This window comes from Polistes canadensis, unplaced genomic scaffold (genome assembly GCF_001313835.1).
Source record: "Polistes canadensis isolate GaletaPanama2010 unplaced genomic scaffold, ASM131383v1 scaffold_78, whole genome shotgun sequence".
NCBI lineage: Eukaryota > Metazoa > Arthropoda > Insecta > Hymenoptera > Vespidae > Polistes > Polistes canadensis.
In genome coordinates, this window is record NW_014569625.1 from 548,712 (window position 1) to 573,830 (window position 25,119).

The 25,119-nt window shown below is 32.0% G+C and overlaps 2 protein-coding genes across 2 annotated transcripts in view; one reads left to right on the top strand and one right to left on the bottom strand.

The window, feature by feature from the left end:
- Positions 1-291: 291 nt before the first annotated feature.
- LOC106786608 (CAD protein) lies at positions 292-22,833 on the top strand. Its single transcript, XM_014748167.1, has 24 exons — positions 292-515; positions 1,394-1,532; positions 1,927-2,212; positions 2,291-2,607; positions 3,220-3,787; positions 3,916-4,149; positions 4,269-4,913; positions 5,029-5,581; positions 5,647-6,449; positions 6,961-7,159; positions 7,245-7,396; positions 7,649-7,753; positions 14,873-15,121; positions 16,470-16,721; positions 17,188-17,352; positions 17,840-18,001; positions 18,324-18,495; positions 18,580-18,695; positions 19,791-20,513; positions 20,630-20,771; positions 20,857-20,927; positions 20,993-21,171; positions 21,290-21,494; positions 22,059-22,833. Exons 1-24 carry the CDS (start codon positions 398-400, stop codon positions 22,254-22,256), a joined length of 6,753 nt encoding a protein of 2,250 aa, XP_014603653.1. The 5' UTR covers positions 292-397; the 3' UTR covers positions 22,257-22,833.
- Positions 22,834-23,706: 873 nt separating this feature from the next.
- The window catches only part of LOC106786609, a 7,210-nt gene continuing 5,797 nt past the window's right edge, over positions 23,707-25,119 (bottom strand). Inside the window, exons 2-3 of the mRNA XM_014748168.1 lie at positions 25,110-25,119; positions 23,707-25,011 (exon numbers count right to left, since the gene is read on the bottom strand). The exon at positions 25,110-25,119 is cut by the window's right edge and continues 132 nt beyond it. Coding sequence (XP_014603654.1) covers positions 24,852-25,011; positions 25,110-25,119 — 170 coding nt within the window. The 3' untranslated portion in view covers positions 23,707-24,851. The remainder of the gene's footprint in view (positions 25,012-25,109) is intronic.

Consider the following 25,119-nt stretch of genomic DNA (forward strand, 5'->3'; position numbering starts at 1 on the left):
CGATAAGAATTATGCAACCGTTGCATACACCATTCCCCACATAATATGCGTACATATATATGCATCTTGTACATCATTGGATCATGCAATATCAATCGAAGTTAACCGACTAGATTTAAAATTGGCGCGTAGGAAAAAGTTGAAGAGTGCGCATTCTCGAATGATTCGAATACTTTGGTCAGAATTTGATGTGCAGCACAGTAGAAACGCAGTGGCGCTCGGGTATTTCCACCAAAAGTGTAAGCTTCCGGTAAGCAGAGCCGGTAACTCGTCGTTTCTTGAAGAGATTACCACCAGTCAGACGCGAAACGTGATAGTGCGTGGTATAGTGAGATACACGTGCATCATTATTTCACGTTTCTCTTACTTTTCTTTTTTTTTTCTAATCTAACAAAAAATGTCCAACGAAGCGTCAAAAATGATAAACAATTTCAATGCTTATATTCTTTTAGAGGATGGCAGTATTTTCCCGGGAAAACGATTCGGTGCCGAAATATCCGTCGACGGTGAAATCGGTGAGAATAGATTTGACACGTGTTTTCTTTTTCTATCTTTACCCTCTCCCCCCCCCCCGGCCACTTCGATGCATTCTCACGTTTTTATTATTATTTTTTTTTTTTTTATTATACCTACATAAATATAAAAATTCGAATCCTTTTCGAAATAATTATATCTTTTATTTTTTTATTTTTATCGTATTATAATATATATAATTGCAAATATTTGTTATTTAGAAATAAAATAATATTATAGATAATAGTTTTTGAAATATTAGAAATGAAATTTCGATGCATCCATTGATAATATTCGACCTCGAGACGAGACAAATTGTCCGATAATAATTAAGAGGCGTATTATTATCATACGGAGGCTTCGGATGACCACGTGGACCTTGCATCTTCGTCTTCGTTAAATACGATCAACTAACTGTCTCGATATTCATTGCCCTTAGGGTCAATAAATATTACTGTTAATAAACAGAAATTATATTGAACTAACACTTTAACAGTTCAAAAATTTTTTCAATTCCCATCTAATACTGGGTTTAGTTTCTTTACTTATAGATAGACAGAAACAGATAGATATTTATTTAATTTACATCGTGTTGGCCTCGTAAAAATGAATTTCGCGCGCGCGCGCGCGTTTTATTTTTATTATATCTATTGTTATAAATAATAATATCGAGTAACTTTTTTAACTTGGTGTACAATAAAAATAATTCAATAAAAAAATTGATAACAATAAAATATGACGAATAAATTCTTAGACTTTGTCATCCATTTAACATTTTTTCTTTTCCCCCCGACATTAAAATGATTGTTATGCAAGTCGTGAAAGGAAAACTACAAATTTCTATGCAACTGATGTTTATTTAACGAGTATTCACTTTTAGTATTTCAGACCGGTATGGTGGGTTATCCCGAATCTTTAACTGATCCTTCTTACCATGCCCAAATTCTGACACTTACTTATCCACTAGTGGGTAACTATGGCATTTTTGGAGATGAAAAGGATGAATACGATATACCATAGTAAGTGTGAATGAATGTGTATCTGTATGTGTTCAAACAAAAAAATAGATAGGGTGAAGAATGAGCTCTGTGTATTATATTACTCGTATCAGTAACGGACCCTTTTATCCCCATTGAATCGAGCTTCTATTACGATTATATTAGAATATTTTTTATTAAATAATAAAATATAAAAATGCCTCGTCCCCCTATTCCCATCTCTTTAATATTTTTCAATGATATTAATATTGTTTAGTTGCATAAGTTGATAATCTGTTTTTATCGTTATCAATACAAAACGCATAAAAATTGTCAAACTTTTTTTATTCGATAATACGCTTCTACTATCGCGAGTTAATCGTTATAGATCGATATCATGAAAATTGAATTGAATTGAATTGAATTGAATTTACAGTTGGTTCGAATCGGATAGAATTTGGGCAGCCGGTTTAATAGTAGGTGAAATTTGCGAAACGCCAAGTCATTGGCGTCAAAAGAAAAAATTATCGCAATGGTTGGAAGAACAAGGTGTACCGGGTATTTACGAGATCGATACTAGAGCCTTTACAAAGATAATTCGTGAGAAGGGTTCGATATTGGGTAGAATTGTTATAGGGGAACCCCCTTCTAGCAATATTTCACCCGTCGAACCGCCATTGTTAGATCCAAATAAAAGAAATCTCGTTGCTGAAGTTTCACGCGTAAGTTTCGATTGATAACGAATACGTTTATTTTCATTTGCAGCTAACAAAATCCATGATAAATCATTTTTTTTTTAGGCATCACCGAAAACGTACAATCCTAACGGATCACCCCGTATATGCGTGGTTGATTGCGGATTAAAATACAATCAATTGAGACGATTGTTAAATCGTGGGGCCCGAGTAGATGTTGTCCCATGGAATTATGATTTAAAAACGGCCGAATACGACGGGTTGTTCTTAAGCAATGGACCCGGTGATCCAAGCATGTGCAAAACAACCATCGAAAATCTTTCCAACGTATTGGCGTGTCCGAATAAAAAACCTATTTTTGGTATATGCTTGGGACACCAATTACTTTCGATAGCTGCCGGTTGTACTACTTATAAAATGAGGTTTGCGTTTCAACCACTTGTTGCATCGTAACGTTCTACAAATTTTAAAGTCACTTAGAAAATAGTAGAAACTAAGTTTTTATTGCGAAGTTTATTTGAATAATAATTAGATTTTATCTCTTTCATATTTCTTAAGCATCACAAACTGATAATTTATGTATATTAGATACCTTTGTTATTGTTGCATATGAGGATAATCTCTGGACGTAATAGCAGCGACGAGTTATATAAAAAAAAAAAATACTTAAACTTTTTTATCAATGAAAATTTATCGACAATATTAACGACATGCACTTTATTCGCATATGAAACTTAACGGCCGTATATTTTTAGTCAACAATAATAATCGGTACTATTAAATTACCACAGCATAAAGATTACACAATAATTTTCAATGTTCAAATACAAATGACCAATCTTTAACAAAAAAAAATATATATAAAAAAAACAAAACATTAATCATTAAATAATTTCATAAATGATTATTTTATATTAATTGCATTTAATAATCTATTAGGGAAAAATTATTACAAAATTATAACTCCTCAATTATGAATGCATTATTGCAGAGAGATTATAGTTTTTAAATACCATTTTGTCGTTTGCATGCAGTTACGGAAATCGTGGTCATAATCAACCAGCAACTCATCACGGAACCGGACGTTGCTATATGACTTCACAAAACCATGGATTTGCAGTAGACGCGAATAAATTACCAGACAATTGGGAAATATTATTCACCAACACCAATGATAAAAGTAACGAAGGTATAGTGCATTCGGAGTTGCCATATTTTTCGGTACAATTCCATCCGGAACACACTGCCGGTCCGCAAGACTTGGAATGTCTTTTCGACGTCTTTTTGGATACTACAATAGACCATATGAAAGGTCATCCGCAAATAACTGTCAAAGATAGGCTCAATGAAAAGTTGAAATTTAAAGCGTCGCAATCGATCGACAAATTTCATCCGAAAAAAGTTCTTATTTTGGGATCGGGAGGACTTAGCATTGGTCAAGCTGGTGAATTCGATTATTCTGGTTCACAAGCGATCAAAGCATTGCAAGAAGAATGCATCCAAACGCTTTTAATAAATCCTAATATTGCAACAGTACAAACTACCAAAGGGATGGCCGACAAAGTTTATTTTTTACCAATCATTCCGGAATACGTTGAACAAGTAAGTCATAAATATGATCTATTAAATATTCGAATCATCGTGCAACGAGTATTGTACTTAACATTTTTCCCTATTAATTCATTTTTTCTATAAGCGTATATTTTCAAGAATATATATATTTATCATAGGTAATACGTTCGGAAAGACCCGATGGAGTATTATTAACATTTGGCGGACAAACTGCATTGAATTGCGGAGTTGAATTAGAGAGAAACGGTGTATTCGCAAGATACAATGTTAAAATTTTAGGCACGCCGATTGAATCTATCATACAAACGGAAGACCGGAAAATATTTGCCGAACGTATAGGTGAAATTCACGAGAAAGTTGCACCGAGTGCAGCTGTATATTCGATAAAGGAGGTAAATTTACACACATATATATTATAACAAATGATATAATAGAGTTCGTATTACGTTAGAATGATAAAAAAAAAAAAAACAAGAACAATTCGCTGATCATTCATTTTGTTTAACCCAAGGCCTTAGAAGCAGCTAAGATACTGGGTTATCCGGTTATGGCAAGAGCAGCGTTTTCTCTCGGTGGTCTCGGTTCAGGTTTCGCTAATACGCAAGACGAATTAATAACATTAGCCCAACAAGCGCTTTCCCATTCTAATCAACTTATCATAGACAAATCATTGAAGGGTTGGAAAGAAGTTGAATACGAAGTAGTACGAGATGCATACGACAATTGTATCGCAGTTTGCAATATGGAGAACATCGATCCGCTTGGAATTCACACTGGTGAATCAATTGTCGTTGCACCTAGTCAAACTCTGTCGAATCGAGAATACAATATGCTTCGTACTACGGCCATCAAAGTGATCAGACATTTTGAAATAGTAGGAGAATGTAATATTCAATACGCTTTAAATCCAAATTGCGAAGAGTATTACATCATTGAAGTTAATGCAAGACTATCGAGAAGTTCTGCTTTGGCTAGCAAAGCAACCGGTTATCCTCTTGCTTATGTAGCTGCTAAATTAGCACTAAGTTATCCTTTACCTGATATTCATAATTCTGTAACTGGACGAACGACAGCTTGTTTCGAGCCTAGCTTGGATTACTGCGTTGTCAAAATACCAAGATGGGATCTCAGCAAATTTCATCGAGTCAGCACAAAGGTACGATTACAATTCTTTTCTTGTATATCATTTTATTATTTCATTTTTATTCTCTCTTTAAAAATATCGAAATATAAATTAATAATTTGTTTTTCTTTTTTTTTTTCTTTTTTAGATTGGTAGTTCTATGAAAAGCGTAGGCGAGGTAATGGCGATTGGTCGCAAATTCGAGGAAGCTTTCCAAAAAGCATTGAGAATGGTTGACGAAAGTGTTAATGGTTTCGATCCGTACATCAAATCTGTCAACGACGAGGAATTAGAAAAACCTACGGACAAGAGAATGTTTGTTCTAGCTGCTTCCATAAAAGCTGGATATTCTATGGACCGTCTCTATGAATTAACAAAAATAGATCGTTGGTTTCTGCAAAAGATGAAGAACATAATCGATCTATATTCGGTTTTGGAAAGTACCGATCATACAAAATTATCTCACGACGTGTTATTACGTGCAAAACAAATTGGATTTTCCGATAAACAAATAGCCACTGTTGTTAAGAGTTCTGAACTAGCAGTGCGTATACAAAGACAAGAAAGTAACATCAGACCTATGGTTAAACAAATAGATACAGTTGCTGCAGAATGGCCAGCGACTACAAATTATCTCTATTTGACTTACAATGGTACCACCCACGATGTTGATTTTCCTGGAGGTTATACAATGGTTATAGGTAAAGATATATCATTTATTATTTTCGATTAAATAATCTATTATTAATTAAGTACAATTGTTCAGGTTCTGGAGTATACAGAATCGGCAGTTCTGTAGAATTTGATTGGTGTGCTGTAAGTTGTCTACGTGAACTTCGAAATTTGAATCGTAAAACCATTATGGTTAATTATAATCCTGAAACAGTGAGCACGGATTACGACATGAGCGATCGTCTTTAYTTCGAAGAAATTACATTCGAAGTAGTAATGGATATTTACGACAACGAATCGCCAGAAGGAATCATTTTATCCATGGGTGGACAATTGCCGAACAATATTGCTATGAATCTTCACAGACAACAAGCTAGAATACTTGGAACTTCGCCAGAATCTGTAGACGGCGCAGAAAATCGATTTAAATTTTCCCGAATGTTGGACGGAATTGGAATTTCACAACCCAGATGGAAAGAATTGACTAATCTCAAATCGGCAATTGAATTTTGCGAAGAAGTTGGTTATCCTTGTCTAGTACGACCTTCTTACGTTTTAAGCGGTGCTGCTATGAATGTTGCACACTCCAATCAAGATCTCGAATCTTATTTGAAAAGTGCCAGCGAAGTCAGCAAGGAACATCCCGTTGTGATATCAAAATTCATCTTGGAAGCAAAAGAAATCGACGTGGATGCTGTAGCTTATGAAGGTTTGATTCTATGCATGGCTGTTTCTGAACACGTCGAAAATGCTGGTGTACATTCAGGAGATGCTACATTAGTAACACCACCGCAAGATATCAATGCAAAAACTTTGGCGAAAATCAAATCGATTTCCAAAGCTGTTGCTGCATCTTTGGGAGTAACTGGGCCCTTCAACATGCAATTGATCGCAAAGGTAATCGAATTCTAATTTACAGATCATTATTAATTTAGGAAAGGTTGGTAATATGGGATCCCCAGTTTTACGTTTCATTCACAAATGGAACTAGATAAAAAGAAACTATAAAAATCAATCATCAAAAGCCACCTCTAACCGGGATAGAAAGTGATGTAAGAAGAAGAAGAGTATTATTTTGTGGGTAGGAATTTTAGGTTAGGACATGATTTCTCCCAATAATTGGAAATGGGAAAAAATCAAGGCTCGCGTGGGCAGGGTCGCATCCCTGAAGTAAATTCTGTTTCTGTTGGAATCAAAAACAGAATCTACCCGCTACCCCTATAAAACTCCCTCCTTATTACCAAATTGAAAATAATAATAACTGCAATTATTTTTGTACAAGCTAATAAGTGCAACTGATGACACTTGTTTAAGTTTTGTTTTAAATAATAAAAATCATTAAGGGATCCCATAATATACCATGCCTTTCTTCTATTATACGTTATACAACTAATTTATTTCTATTTAGGATAATGAATTAAAAGTAATAGAATGCAACGTACGAGTTTCAAGATCTTTCCCATTCGTTTCGAAAACCTTGGATCACGATTTTGTCGCAATGGCAACACGATTGATAGTTGGTGAATCGGTTGAACCTGTAGATGTTCTAGCTGGGTGTGGAAAAGTTGGTGTTAAAGTACCACAATTTTCATTCTCGCGTCTAGCAGGTTAATATCAACTGGAAGATATATTTTTAATAAGAATGAAACATTATATGATAGGATTTTTTTATAAATTTTATGTGGTCGATAGGTGCCGACGTCATGTTGGGTGTTGAAATGGTATCAACGGGAGAAGTTGCTTGCTTCGGAGAAAATCGTTACGAAGCGTATCTCAAAGGAATGATGAGTACCGGTTTTCATATACCGCAGAAAGGGATCTTATTATCAATAGGAAGTTTTAAAGTAAGTTGAAATATTTCCTATATATTGATAATTCTTTTATAATAAAGCATTCCTAAAAGCACTGTTGGTTTTTTTTTAATACAATTTGAAAATATTAAGATAATATTACAATTTTATCTTAAATGCAAATCATTTTGAAAACGCAATATTGTTTTCTATCGTTTAATATTAATTCGCATAAGATTTGTTAGTAGAAATATATCTTATCGCGAAAAATTACGACTCTAATGGATTTAATTAAATTCATTTTAGCATAAAATGGAATTATTACCGGCCATTAGCAGTTTACACAAGATGGGTTACAATTTGTATGCCAGCATGGGCACTGCTGATTTTTACACTGAACACGGAGTCGAGGTATGTAGATAAAGAATTTATTTTGTGTGTGCTGATATAATTAATAATAATTTAATTATTAAATATACTCGCGTTCGCGTACTCGTTGAACCTTAAAAAGTTGTTGTGCAACTGAGCCAAAATTTAACGCGAAATATATCTTAAATATATATGGTATATATTTAATACCATTTTTATTTCCTATTTATTCTTATTATTTAATGATAGATGAAAAATATTTATTTACATCTTATACTTATTCACATATATATATATATATATATATATATATATATATATATATATATATACAAATTTTAATCACGGTCATAACGGAAATTATTTCTGTTTAATCCGTTCTAACATTTTCTTATTTTACAAATTTATATCATTTCATGAAAATTATTATGAATACTTATAATATATGCACATACACAAAAAATATTGGCAGCATCGAGCAATATTATTACTAAATATTCAAATGTCCAACAGTAAATTAATGATACTATTTTATACAATTAATGCTTATACAATTAATTTACTTCGTCATAAATATTATATATTAAATATCGAAAATTACGTCGAGTATTATCCCGTTCGTATAGAATCATCATTATTTCCTAATATAATTTAAAATCAATAAATATCAAATAAATATACATCCAATTGTGGAAGTATTATACGTTTAATTTTCTATAGTCCTTTAATAATTCAAATACTAAGCCATATGCATCTAAGAACACTGTCTTTTTTTGTTCTTTTTTCAAATTATAATTTTGTTAAATATAAGTTGTCTCGGATAAGAATGAATCATCTTTATCTTTTACGAGTGATACAACTCGCGGTGATACGACATCTACTATTTGTTTATCTCTTATTATCGTTAAACTTTGCTGATCATTAATCATTTTCTTAGTCGCAGATGGTACTCTATTAACAGAAGTTGAATCTTCTGAACTCGTTGAGCTGGGAGTTCGCTTAATTGGGACTGGTACTTTGTCTATTGGGTTTGGTGTTCGCCTAGTAGGGCTAGGTATCTCGTTTATTGGGTTTGATACTCGCGTAGTAGGGATAGGTACTTCGTTTATTGGGTTTGATACTCGTCTAGAAGGGACAGGTACTTCGTTTATTGGGTTTGATACTCGNAGGTACTTCGTTTATTGGGTTTGATACTCGTCTAGAAGGGACAGGTACTTCGTTTATTGGGTTTGATACTCGCCTAGGAGGGATAGGTATTTTATCCGTCGACAAACTGGATACTCGTCTAATCGGAATGGACACTTTGTCTTTTGAATTAGTCTGTTCTCGCCTAGACAAACTACATGTTTTTTCTATCGGTTTAGATTGTCTCCTAATAGAATTAGACATTTTATCATTTGGACTGGGTACTGGAGGAGTTGGTATCGTCGGAGCATGACCTCGTTTTGTTCTCGGTGACATAGATGTCCTTGGTCCTTCTTGAATCATTTCTTTGGTCATGGACGCCGAATCATACGTATGATCCTCCATGTTAAAACCTTTGGATTCCTTCGGTGATAATGTTTCTAGAGATTCTGTAGTAAAACGATTTTTCAACGGCATAGCAAAAATCGGTTCTCCGATATTTCTCATTGGTTTGATTTGTGGCGCATCTTCAGTAGTCGAGTAATCCTGCCGCTTTCTAAGGGCCCTTATTTTATCGCGATATGCTTGAGCATCGCTCTTGTACCTTGGATATTCGTGAAGAATAACGGAAAGTCGTTCTGCTTGATCCAAATAAACAGCCTTTTGTTGAGTAGCACGATATTGGTGGAAACGTTCGCCTATTTTGATGAAATGGCTGATGAAGAAATCCAATAATGCGCAAAGTCTTATCCCTTCCAAATCAGCACACCGTACCTGTGATAAATACGATGCCAGATTTTCTTAGAAAATCACGAATCAAAACTTAAACAATATTAAAGGACAAATATTGAAATTTGTATGCTTACCGAAATTTCGATAACCGAATCTGTAGCTTTGCGCGGATTGATCAGCGTTTTATTAGTAACTGTTGGCCTGTTAGCAAAAATTTTCTGCTCGTCCACGTTCCGACTTAAATTTCTAGCGTTCAACCAAAACCCACCCGGTCTTGTTTCCGTGTACACATGTTTGCTGTTTTCTCCTGTGCCGTATTCGTCCTCGGTTGTTTTAGACAAAGGTCTATGAACAGGTTCAGCTAATGCCGGGTTAATCAGCGTCAATGCATTAGCAGTAAGAATATTTAATAACGACTCGAAATTCATTTTAGGAAAGAATTGTTGACTATACTTGACGTTCTCCATTGCATGGAAGACGTACATAATCGGATTCTCGAGAATTCGTTTGAGCTGTTTCTGGGTGTGCAATAAATGCTCGCTCGGTATTCTTTGAAAGAGATTCTTGTCTCTGATAAAATAATCCGATAGAATCGGTTCATTTTGACCAATACAATAATACATAGATTCCAATAATTTAATAAGACATTCACCAGTCCGATTGTCTGGCCATTTCGATGGTCTATCATTTTCTTCGATCATCCAAAACAATCTGTTCCTAATGTGAGAAGTGGTAAGACCAAACATCGAGTCAAATACCGGTCTGATAAATGTCTTGTGCAATACCAGGGCCATCAAATAGACTTGTATTTGAGCTGACGTCATACAGGTTTCTAAATATCTTTCAGCAGCAGGAAATGTCAATTGCCATTCAAGATCTTGATGAGGATTTATACCCTTTTTCGGTGTAAATCCTTCCGGTACAATGTAACATCCTAAATCTCTGATCTTTCCAATTTCCTCATCTACAGGCCAGGTACTACGAGGACGATCCAACCATTCTTTAGCACCTTCAGGCCACTGGGACCAAACACTTGGTATGATCTCATAAGGTTCTATCAATGTTAGTCTCGACATATGCGAGACCATAACTTTGTCGTAATAAATAATACAACCCTCTGGTCTTCTATCATCCACTGTCTCGCGATCGAAACCAAAAACATCCACTAATTGATGAACGAAAACACGAAAGAAGTGTTTCATAAAATAAAGACTGCTAACGTAAAATACGTTGTAATTGTAACGTCTTAGAACCTGTCGTATTCTTTTCTGCTTGTTATTCATCGGATATCTTTTTTCTTCCATAGGATCATAAATTTTCCCTTCGCTTGTATATGTAACCTTTTTGAAACATTGATTAGGTATTTGATTTCTATCGGTATCTCCCCCGTCCATAGAAATGCCGCTATTATTTTTCGATCCGTCAGCGGTGCTATACAAATCGTCGCAACTTCGGCTTAAATTACAAACATGACTGCAACTGCAATCACTGTCACTGTCGAGTACATAGTGTCCAGATCTGTAACCAGAACTGGTGCTACTGGCACGACTGTTATGCGTATAAATCTTTGATTTGTGATTATGTTTGGTTTTCCTAACATGACCACCACGACCAGGATAACTATTCCTCGGAGGTGGTTCAGGTGCACGATACGTTCTCTCATCCATCGAAAAATTCGCCTTGTAATGATCCAATTCATCCTTGACGCGATCATGAGAACTACTAGATCCGTATATAGCACTGTCCTCATAAATATTAGGCGAGGAACTGCTGTGTTCAAATTTCGATGATTGCAATGAATTTTTCGATTGTCTGGTTAGACCTACTCCACCGTTTCTTCCATATTTCTGACCGTAGATACTGTCACCGTCGCTGTAAAAACCATCGTCGTTTTTTATCATCGATTCTTCCTCGGCTATAACTTTCTTCAAAAGTGGTGTCTCCTCTTGCAATTGTAATTTCACGTAACCTGTTAAAAAAAACGTATATAAGTATAAGCATTTATTAAAATCCGATTAAACGAACAATTGAATGAACTTTTGTCTACCAACCTCGGTGTTCGCTTTGTTTCAAAATCATACTGTATGTAGAGGTATCGTTCATAGGACTATAAGTTGGATCATCCTCTTCAATAACCTCGACATTGTCGTGTACGACATAAATTCTAACCGGTTGCAATGGTTCAATGGTTGGACGAAGGGTTTGTCTCGATGAAAGAAAACCAACATTTCGTGCTATTTCTTCCTGAAGAACATCGGGCAATAAAACGTGCTTGTGGGGAGCCAAACGTTCGTTCAATTCCGGTTCACGAGATGACATCAATGTTTTTCTAATACGCGTAATATCTCTGGGGAAAAGAAAAAAGGAAAAAGAAACATTTTCTAAATTGGACGCTTTTACTTTTTGCGAAAATTATCGCAACATCATACCCCGGCCATATTGTTTATACGTCATAGAGATCATCGATTAGATTATTCCAAGTCAGATTCAGTCATACAATTGGTATCAACATGATTTCGTAGAAATTGTTAAAATAAGCAAAAAAATATTCTTTCGAAAATAATAATTGATTGTTACTTAATGCAAATTTTGTTTGTTGCAATGGAAAATGTTTAATTAGATTTTAAATAGATATATATATATATATATATATATATAGATGACGTTGTCACGAAAGAATGATGATCGATAAAAGGTACATCAATAACATTTTGTGGCCTAAATTATCGTATCAGTATGTTCGTGATATAGAAATTATACGATTATAGATAACTCTATTAATGCTTAAAGAATTTTAGAAACATGACGAAATACACGAACGATCAAAATCTCCATTTTGTCGGTAACATTTTCAACGTAACCAATTTAATCATACGTATTAGAAATTATTAATACCAATACGATTATACATTGTTTCATTGACCAAGATGTTGTCTGATATTTCTAATCGTATAAAGAAAATTATCTTTTTATACATTTCTAACACTATCATTAAAAAACCATTCAAAGTTAATTAACATATGTTTAGAAAAAAAAAAGAAATTCTTTGATAATAAAATCAAAACAACAACATATAGTACTGGCGTATAAGGTGACACGATCAAAACGTGTCGAGTATTAAAAATCCAACATTGTATTATATTTTGCATTGTCATAATATGTCTATCTCTGCGTGGTTTGTTTCAAGTATCATTATCATCCACTGTATAAAAAAAAGAAGAAGAAAAAGAAAAAGATCGAGAAATCACGATATCGATAAAACACACTCTCTCTCTTTCTTTCTTTCTCTTTCTCCTCCATTGTCAAAGTAAAAAAAAAAAAAAAACAAGAAAAGAAAAAAGAAAAACAAAATAGTGAAATTATCGTTAATGGCTTACTTTTCGTAATTCTCAAAGAACTGTATGCACATCATTAGATTATTAAGTACAAAGAATTCCGGTTGATTCCTTATTGTTCTTCTCAGCCAATTCGTTTCCATGTCGTTTTCAAGAGTATCATCATCTTCAAACACCGGATCACGAGTTCTGGCATAATCATCGTTGATTTTTTTCTTCGGTCTTCCCGATTTTCTAGATTTGATGTTACCCATTGTCACTTCTCAAAGGAACTTCACCTAATCCCGATGACGAGTTAACCTATTATCGTTAACGAGTTACTGATAATCTTTTACGAGGGTAGATGGTGGAGGGAGAAGATCAAAAATTATCATCAAAATGAAGGATTATTTGATATTTACCCCTGATCGCGCACGTTTGTTTCTTTCTTTCTATCTTTTTCCTTTTTCTTTGTTTTTTTTTTTGTTTTTTCTTTTTTTTAATAATAAACTATTCAGGGACGCGCGTGTCAAAGTTTATACCAATTGAATTTGAATGAGCGTTAAACCATTGAAGGTACGCTTTAAATGAGAACAATGATCATCGATGTCGATCATTGTATGCTAAAGCCAAACGATTTTGTATACTCGATACCGAACGAAGATCTGTGAGACAGTAGTCTCCCTTTGGTTTCTACCTGCCGATAAATAGCTATCTCGTTATCGAACAACCCAAGAGAACGTTTTTAATCCAGCCTTTACTATCAGTTATCGACAAGAATATAAAACGTTAAAAATGTCGTGCCTACCTTGCCCCGTTTCCTTTGTCGTTACGATCCCGATATATATGTTACACCCATTAATCTTTCATACAGAAAAATATTTATTAGTTGCACGCGCGATCGTTTTCTTTTTATTTTTTTTATTTTTTTTGTTTCACGAGAGAATAATTTATTTATTCATCGTTTAATATTTCGTCGTTATTATATAAAATATATATAAATGAAACAAATCTCTCTTCCTAAGATATTTCTAATAATAATAATCTTTTATTTTTACGATATAAAATTAAACGTTGCAAATATAAAATCAATTTAACGATCGTACGTAGAAACATTTGTGTATAATTATCTAAAGAAAAAAATTGAACAATTAGATTATCACGGTTTTAATTGTATTATATAATTCGCTCTAGCGGTCAGCAAACAAACATCTGTAATATTAAATAAACGAAAAAAGGTGTGTGATTAAATTAGCCGTTTTCATTTATCGCGACAACGCGAATTGTAAATTATTCTAAAAAAGAAAAAAAATATATATATAAATAAAAAATAAAAAATATTTATCATTCTCCTAGGCACAAATCAATTTAAAGGCTCAGTAGAATAGGATCAATAATTTGTTTAAATATCTTTCTGTTTGGTGATTAATGACTGAACTAGTTATCCTGACGTCACGTGAAAGAATTCCAAAGATTAAAATAACAAACGTTATCTAATCTTTCCCTTAACCCTTATCACAATTGTATGCGATTAAATCCATATTCATTTTTGGAAAAGATATACAATTATTTTGCATTGCAACGGTTTAATAAACAAATCCATATGTCAAATACCGATAAAGTATCTTTATTTATGTATTATTTTCAAGGAAAAAGAAAATTTATGTTGTCTCCCTTTGACAATTCAATTCAAAATTATGTTTAATTAACGCGCGTTAATATAAATCGTTGGTTAAGAATTTTCTTTTTTTTTTTCTTTTTTTTTTTTACTTATCTTCATATATTATCTATAACGATTATCGTAATCGATAAGACCAACCATGTTAGCCACGTCCCATCTATCTAGTAAAAACTAAACGATCTAATGATCCAGCTAAAATAATCATCACAATCAATATTTATTATAAAAAAAAAAATATATATATATATACTTATAAATTTAATCGTTATGAACTTTTTCTTTTTGTTTTTTTTTTAAATATTTTTATAGGTGGAACCGGTGCAATGGACTTTCGAAAATATCGGCGTTAACGAGGACTCCAGTCCGAGTGAATTAAGACATCTTGCCGATTTCCTTTCGAAAAAACAATTTGACCTGGTCATTAATTTGCCAATGAGAAATGGTGGTGCTAGACGTGTGTCAAATTTCATGACACATGGTTATCGTACCAGAAGATTGGCGGTAGATTATTCTGTTCCACTTGTCACGGATGTTAAATGTGCCAAACTTCTTGTTGAGGTAAATATATATCATACACATACGATGAAACATATACTAATCTAATAGTAGTGATTTTTTGAAACTATATTTATGACTACATTTTGATAACAATCAAACAATACGGGGATTGGACTATTATTACAAATCCAATTAAAAACACGTAATTTGATAATAGCTATCTGAATAGAAAAAAAAATATCATCTTCCGTTTTAGCAAAAATATTATCTAAGTACCCATAAAATCCGATAAACCTTTTCATTAAGTTTTTTAATTTTATTAAATATCAAAAAAAAAAAAAATTCAGAATGTAAAAATTAATTTATTATATATATTATATGTATATACATATATACAGATGGTTTGATTTATTGTTAACTTAATAACCATAGAGACACATTTTACTCGAATCAATTACTTTCAATTGTATCGAAAGTGTAAGTATTAAAGAAGTTTGACTTTGAACGATGACCGATATTTTAAAAATTAATCTATGAAGTATCGAAATAATATATATATACCTACACATAAATAATATTTCACTATAATCTTAAACGCGTTTTAGTAAATATATATTAGTATCAAATGATTAAAGTCCGATCACATAGCTCGATGATTACGTAGGGATCAATAATTACTTTCTACTAAAAATTTGTTAAAATCGATAATAAATCACTTTTTATTACTTTCTTTAATTATCTGATGAGATAAATAATCGATTGTATAAGTTCAAATTCGGTACACTCTTTTCATCCGAACACGTAGATACTAATGGCGTGTATTACGTATCGTAATTAAAAAAAAAAAAGTGCACAATGCAATATCTAATCACATTTGCTAAATATAATTTTTCTCACGATGAAAATAACAAGATACGAAATCTCATCGAATAATAATTGCAATTGGTCTTTTAAAACATACGAACTTTATGAATTCACGTTAAGATCTTAAAATAATATACAAAAAAATATCGGTATAATAATAATATCTTTCTATTACAAATTTAAATCGTTATAAGAAAAGAAAGAAAAAAAAAATAAAAAGATATTAAGCAAAATGCTAATTCGAAAAAATATTACAAACATAATACAATTTATATACTTAAAAGAAAAAAAAAATATCTTTCTTCGAAAGATAACAATTATAAGGTATGTATTAAAATAAAATACCGGTTTTATAAGATAATAAGCAATATATGTTGATTATAAAATACCAAAAAAAATACTAATATTCAATAAATACCGATAATAAGTTCTTATATTTTGTATGATGCTGCATAAAACTGTATTACATTTCATGGTCAAAGACGAGTATATTAATTGAATGGCGCTTTAATACAATTTTATCCCCTCTCTGTTTATGCAACAGGCAATGAGAATATTAGGTGGACGTGCACCGCGTATGAAGACGCACACGGATTGCATGTCTTCMCGAAGAATGATTAAACTACCGGGTTTCATAGATGTTCACGTACACACTCGTGATCCTGGTGCAAATCACAAAGAAGATTTTGCATCATGCACGGCTGCCGCATTGGCTGGTGGTATCACCATGATATTTGCTATGCCCAACACCAATCCAGCTGTTGTTGATCATCAGACCTTTGCCTTGGCAAAAGAGGTAACAGATAAAAGATTTATCTTGTTGACGTTTTACGTAACACAGATTTCATTGCCATATTATCATAACATAATTTTATGTTTACGCACTTGTTTATTACCGTTATACTCACTGCAATATAAATATTATGTTAGAAATTCGATTGTCTACGTTTATCGGCTCTAATTCCACGCGCTACTTTCGTTACAAAACTATACGAGTCCGATGTCACAAGGCCGGCTTGAAATTATATGATTAAAATTACATGCATGAAATACGATGAAAATAATCGGTTGAATTAATCTTCAATTTTCTTCAAGATGTAATTATTGTTAGATAAATATTTATAAAATATTAACAATTCTAAAGATCAATCTTTAACTTAGGATAACCTAAATATCTAATTACTCGTAGACATCGATCATTCCACATTTCATTTTAATTCCAATTGAATTTAATATCGATTTTCATTTGGATTCTCATTCAGCGTGCCGTAGCTGGTGCAAGATGCGATTATGCACTTTTCGTTGGTGCATCATCGGAGAATTACAGTATAATACCAGAACTCGCACCCCTTACCGCAGGTCTCAAGATGTATCTGAATGATACATTCACGACGCTACGTCTGTTGGATCTGAACGTTTGGACAAAGGTAAAAACGAGAGTTTCTTGATTCGATAAGTGCATCGGATGATTACTCATCCATCTAATCCAATCCAACCAACCTAATCTCTTATACAGAGAAAAACGTTAAAGGTACTTCCCTGATTGCTGATAACGTTTATATAAACGCACGCGAAACCATATACACGCACCTTATCGTGCATCCATCATCATATCGCATTGCATACAGATATATATATATACATTCAATCTAAATTACATCGTGTAACATATTATGTTAATCCCATTTTAATTCTAATCGCAATATTACAAAAAAGAAATTAATGAAAGATAGACGAAAGAAAACGAAAGAAAAAGAAAAAAAAACATTAGTTAAGATTGCAGTCGTTGGAAAACATTTTAACTTTCTTATCTAATTTCCTGTTACTGAGAGATATATACCCTCTTAACAAGAGATATAATGTTATAAATATATTCGAACAAGTATTAATAACAATATGTTCACACAATTCTAGCATTTCCAAAATTGGCCTAAGAAACATCCTATATGTGCTCATGCCGAAGGACAAACTACAGCAGCCATTCTACTTTTGGCCAATTTATACAATAGACCTGTTCATATTTGTCATGTTGCACGAAAGGAAGAAATTCAAATCATACGTACTGCCAAAGAAAAGGTTTACATTTTAACAATATTGTTTTCATTTTTATTCATATGTGTCAGTATTTTTCAATATATATTTTTAATCAAATTTCATTTAATAAATAGTTTACGCGTAGAAATTAATATCAATGCAGATAAAAATCATGCGAATAGTCGTTTAACAGTATAAAAATAATTTGTTAAAGAAAACAGTGTTGATATAAATTGAACAAACATTTATTTATAAAATATTAACAAAAAATTATTGTGAAAATATACTGATCCAACAAATAACAGCCTGTTTTCTTGGCTCGATTAAACATAAAATATAATAATTGTTAATAATATTAATCCAGGGTCTGGCAGTAACTTGTGAAACATGTCCACATCATCTTTTCCTTTGTCAAGATGACCTAAAACGAATAGGTGAAAGAAAGGGTCAAGTACGACCTTGTTTGGTATCTAAAGAGGACCAACAAGCGTTATGGGACAATTTAGACGTGATCGATTGTTTCGCGACGGATCATGGTAAAAAAAAATAAAAAACAAATCAATTATAATTGTCAATTATCCAAAAAATTAACAACCGAATGTTTAAATTTAATCTTTTAGCACCTCACACCGTCGAAGAAAAATTAAGCGAAAATGCGCCACCAGGTTTTCCAGGATTGGAAACAATTTTACCGTTGTTACTTAATGCCGTACACGAAGGAAGACTTACGATAGAAGTGAGTCCTTTTTCATAATTAAAACAATTCGAAGTTATCAATATTATATAGGGGAAAGAAAAAAAAAAGAAAAAAAAAAGAAAAAAAAAGTAAAATTTCCAATAGATTTGTCCAAACTATAAATTTATAAGATTAAGAAAACGCGTTGGTTTTATCGTATTTCTTACGACAAACATTATTTCGATATCTTTTCTTTACGAGATAAAACAAGAGACGTTAAATATCATTGATAAGAAATACGCGCGAGAACTATATATCTAATGTTATTATATGTTACCGTGGAAGCCGGAAATCAGTCATTGCTAGTAATTCCTCGGCATTACTATAAATGTAAAGAGCCTTCACACGAAGTCGGAAATTGAAAAATTCTTACAGTTTTTCCTAGGTATCGAACATAATACTTTGATATTCTATAGAATATGAAATTACTATTTAAACAACGTTGAAAAGAATACATTTTTAGGCACAGACACACACAGCCCTCCGATCAAGAAATATCAGAGATTGCAATGCTGTAAATTGTACAACTTTGCTATTTTTTTTTAAAATTTTGGTAAATATTTTTGATACTAAAAGTGAATAGATTTTAATGAAACTTATATTAAATTAAAGTACAATCTTTTGTCTACACTGAGAATACCATATCGAGTTATAAATTTAGGATGTAAACTTCAAAACATGTCAGCGAATGCAATGCTGTAAATAGTGTATCTTTGCAATTTTTTTGAATTACTAGCAATGACTGATATTCGGCTCTTCGACGGTAACATATATATTTTTTCTTTTTATTCATTATCTTTGCTATATCATCATTTTTATTATCATTTGACGAATTATTTTGAAAATGGTATAGGAAGAGTATTATTTAGTGGGTGGTAGGATTTTAGGGTAGGACATGATTTCTCCCAATAAATTGGAAAGTGGGAGAAAATCATGGCTCGCGTGGGCAGGGTCGCATACCTGAAGTAAATTCTGTTTCTGTTGTAATCAAAAACAGAATCTACCCGCTACCCACATTACAATATGAATTTATTAAATTTAGGAATAAATTTTGAATATTATCTATCATAATATATGTATTATTACATTTTTTAGGAACTTGTCGAGAAGTTTTACAAGAATCCCAAAAAGATTTTCAACATACCAGATCAACCAAATACCTACATTGAAGTTGATCTCGACGAAGAATGGGTGATACCGGAAGCAATGCCATTTAGCAAAGCTCAATGGACACCTTTCGCTGGTATGAAAGTTCGTGGATCTGTTCACAGAGTTGTCCTTAGAGGTGAAGTAGCTTACGTSGAAGGACAAGTTCTGGTTAATCCAGGTTTTGGTCAAGATATCAGAGAAATGCAGAGAAAGATAAAACATCAGTCTGTTGTTCATGCACCAACGATCGATGTGTGCGTTAGTAGACCTGGTTCAGGTCTGGATAATCTTTTATCACCTAATACTCTCGATCGTAGTGGTGAACTTGAAGAAGAACAATTGGAAGAACGATTTAATCATTTGTTGCAACCGAGCAGCCACAAATCCAACGTTCATTTCGCATTGGACGTCGACCATCCAAAATTACTCGGAGTTCAACGAACAATTTCACCCTTGTCCTTTAGTAGTTCAATACGTCACAAGAGCGATAGTAGTACAAACCTGCATCTACAATCGACACCGTCGAGTCATGTAACTTGCAATCTGACCGGTCATCATATTCTTTCGGCAGATATCTTTAATAAAGAAGAACTGAAAGAGGTGTTTAATCTTGCCGAAACATTTCGCAATGCAATTCGCAAGGAACGAACTTTGGATCACATCTTAAGAGTATGTGGATTTTATATTAACAAAATCAATATCCAAAAATAATATCACGTAAATAATAATAGTTATCGCAGGTCTTTAATCGTTCTAGTGTCATTTTTTTGTTTGTTTCTTTTTAGGGTAAAGTTATGGCATCTATTTTTTACGAAGCCAGCACCAGAACATCGTGCAGTTTCGCAGCTGCTATGGAACGACTTGGTGGAAGGGTCATTTACATGGATGGATCTACGTCATCGGTTAAAAAAGGAGAAACATTGGAAGGTTTGCAGCCATACACGAGAATTTTTTCTTATTTTTTTCTTTTTTTTATAACAATATACACGCTAACCAATTTTTATTGTCACAGATTCTGTTGCTGTAATGGCTGGTTATGCGGATGTTGTTGTAGTTAGACACCCTGAACCTGGTGGTGTTCCAGTAAGTACGCATATTTGAAATATTGCATAAATATATACTGTATATTAATTTTTCTTTTTTTATAGAGAGCATCTCAGCACTGTAGAAAACCCTTAATAAATGCCGGCGATGGTGTTGGTGAACACCCCACTCAGGCCTTATTGGATATCTTCACGATTCGTGATGAAATCGGAACTGTTAATGGTTTAACGATCACTATGGTCGGGGATTTAAAGCACGGGAGGACTGTTCATTCTCTTGCCAGGTTGGTACAATCAAATTTCAAATCTAATTTTATAAATTTATGATACAAGAGTAAAAAAAAACCATTCTAATTATTTCTTAGTTAATTTGATTAACATTTGATCGTACTTCGATTCCAGGTTACTGACCTTGTACAACGTTGAACTTCGATATGTTTCTCCACCCGGGCTGGAAATGCCTGAACACGTGATGGATTATGTGTCAAAGCGTGGCGTATCTCAGGAAATGTTTAAAAGTCTCGAGGCAGCATTACCAGATACGGATGTATTGTATATGACACGTATTCAACGTGAACGTTTCACTACGCAAGAGGAATATAGACAGGTATGAAAAATAAAAAAAATAAAGAAGAAATAAAATTACACATACTTTGACTAGGGTGACATTAATTCGCAAGTAAAATATTCAAGATGGCAATGAACCTAATAGTAAAACATTTAATCGCTATAAACACGTTCACCGTATCTTCGATGATTGACGTGCATGCAATACTTAACATCTACTAGTTGAGTTAAACTAGTCAGATATATATTCGAACACGAATAACTAAACTTGTTAATCATTGAATATATAACAAACTACGTATTGGAGATTAAATGTTAATAATTAATTTTTTGGTTGTTTTCTGCAATTATACAATTTCGTTTAGTTTTCATTTAAATACTAACGCATAAGTGTTACTTTTGAAATGATATGATTAAATATCTAATAATTATGCAAGATAATAATACATGGAATTGTAAGCTCTGATTACTTGTAACTATCTAATATTCTAAATATTATACGTTTTAATAATTAATCGAATGAACAGAAAATAAAAGGAAAGAAAGAAAATCGTAAAAATAAAATGGGAATAAATAATGAGTTGAATTATTTTTGTGTTGACAGGTTTGCGGTCATTTCATAGTGACGCCGCAATTAATGTCACGCGCAAAGAAGAAAATGGTGGTAATGCATCCCCTTCCACGTGTTTTTGAAATTAGTACAGAATTTGACATGGATCCTCGAGCTGCTTATTTTAGACAAGCAGAGAACGGCGTTTATGTTCGCATGGCTCTCCTTGCTATAATTCTCGGCCGTGTCTGATTCATCGAAGGTAACTGTCCTTCTTAATAAAAAAAACAACCGGACACTCATTTGTGAGTCAAGGTGAGTCAAACTACGACAAATAATAAAAAAGAAATAAAATAAAGAAACATTCTGACGAGGACATAGGACACTACCTATCCGAAATTTTAATTAGGCTGTGATAAAAAAAAAAAAAATAATAACCGTGAAATTGCAAAATACAAATCGTGCACAGTATTTTTGTTGTTTTTTATCTTTGGACGCATTTATACACAAATATTATTATAAATAATATAAATAATCAAATATTTTTGTACAATCTAAATATTTAGAACAGATAATGTAAGACAAAATAATTATTCGATAATCATGATATTTTATCACACTTTCTCGAGATGAATGGAAACATTTTTGTGTATAATAATCATTCCAATTAAAGTTCGATCGAATTTCGATGTAACGCGATATTTGTATAAATAGAAAAACACGTGTATATATAGAATATATACAATGAAAAGGTAACTGACATTTTTGTATGAATTAATTTTTTTTATTATTATAAAAGAACTCCAATATTGAAACTATCCATAAAAAATGATTCTTTCTTTGAAATACCTATTTATACTTATTATCCTTTTTTTTTATTATATACTCCAAGTGATAAGTAATTGTGATACTGCCAGTCACATCATGCTTCAAGAATGTTTTTTATTAACTTCCTGATATCTCAATTGCGTCAGACATACTTCAACAATTTTCTTCGACGTTACGTACAAAAATTATAATTTTACGAACCAAGGACAAAGAACATTAATCCGATATAACGTTATCTTGGATTGTTACTATAGTTGTTTCATGATTTTCTTCCTACATTTGTTCATTCACATTTATTAGAATTGATACGTCATTCTATACTTGAACGAGTATCCTAACATTTTTCTTCTTCAATCACTTATTTCAATTATTTGTTATAAATTAAGATATGTGGAAATAGTATTCATTTGAAATAAAATATAAAATTTTACTAATAAATTTTCTTTATCATTGTTTTTTTTAGTAATAGTAATAATACTTATATACACACTGTTCTCATTTATAAATATATATATACAGGATATGTCAAAATTTAATATACAAACTATGAGAAGGTATTGTACGAAATAGAATGGATCCTACATTTCGTACCATTGAGAAATAAAATAATACATCAAAATAAAATATATTTAATATACATTCACATTATTTCTTTTTTATCCGAAAAGTTTGTGCCGATTTATATTAAAAATATACGATTCGATATTAATTAATATATATAATGAATCAATAATAACTACATCTCTCTCTTATACTTTGAAAAATCATTATAAATAACTTTGGATTTAAATTTAAGTATACAAAGTATATGATTTTAAAGTTGCAAGAAATTATAAATAATTATGGATCAAATTTAAACGTACACATATTATTCAAATAATTAAAGATCTTATTGACATAACTATAATAATAATAATCATCATTAATTATAATAATCACAATGCATATTTTCTTAAAATTCTAAAAACAATTATAAATACAGTCACGCATTCTCGTAAAATCTATCATACGTGATTCGTAAATTCAAATATTTAATATTCGATCAATAAACATGCACATCAGATAAATTCATCTCTCTCACACATACATGTCTTTTTTTCTAATTCGAATAAAACAAGGTCAAGACGAAACCTTCTTTTTTTTTCTTTTTCTATTTTACTTCGTTTGCAGTCACTATATGCAAAATGAAACGAGTAAATGCAATGCCAAGACCTCGTTCTTATGCAGTCATTATGGTCATTTGTCAAATGATCGCGAGAAGAGAAAATTTGTATTTAATTAAAAAGAAAAAAAAAGTCGGAATTTTTCTTTAAATAAATATATATTCTCTTTTTATGTTTTTTCATTGACCTCATCGTTAAAACAATCATTTGTTAGGTAATTCGATACTCGTAACAACGTATCGAAAAATCGATCGATCGATTGTTCATTCATTTTCAACAAATCAACAGTACCTGTTCTTTCGTGCTTTTCAATGGGAAAAAAGAATAAAAAAAAACAAAACAAATAAAAAAAAAAAAGCACTAATAAAGAAGAGATTACGTCAGATAAGGTTGCATAAATCACAGCGGTAATTCACTATGTCGTTCGACTTCGTAAAAAATCGGTATAAAATATCCTATGAAAATACTTCGCGAAGAATATTTGTTAAGTTCGTTGAAGAAACCCGTTTATTATTATTATTATTATTATTATTATTATATTAAAACAGAATTATTTTTTTTTAACGTTTCATTGCAAACGAGCATATCGTCCTTCTATTCTTCTTCTTTTTTAATTAATAATTCGCTCATTTGATCGTTCGTATCAGCATAATAATACCTTATTGTTTAAATAAAAAATAATTAGCCATTAAAAATGAAACTGGTTCAGAGTTGTTGCATACTCTCGAGTCGGTTCTCGTTTTCCTTTTTTTTTTTATATATATATATAATATGTATCGATTGTTTCGAACGAGATTCTTACACTTTAATTAATCAACAAATGAAAAGTATACTTCCTTCAATCAATCGAAGAGAATTAAACTATGGCATCTCTCGTTGGAAATGCTGAATCAGTTATATCGTTTGGACACATATCCGAAGCAAATGATTTAACATCGTCTGGTTGTGTCCTTCGTACACGCGAAATTTGAGGTATTTTCAGTCTTAATTTTCTCTTCTTAGGGGTTTCCTTTTTTCTGTAATAACCGTATAGTTTATTAAAATATAAAATATCATTTATAATTAAAAAAAGAAGATCGTAGATATACAATAAGTAAGTTGAACGATTACTTACTGATGTTTGC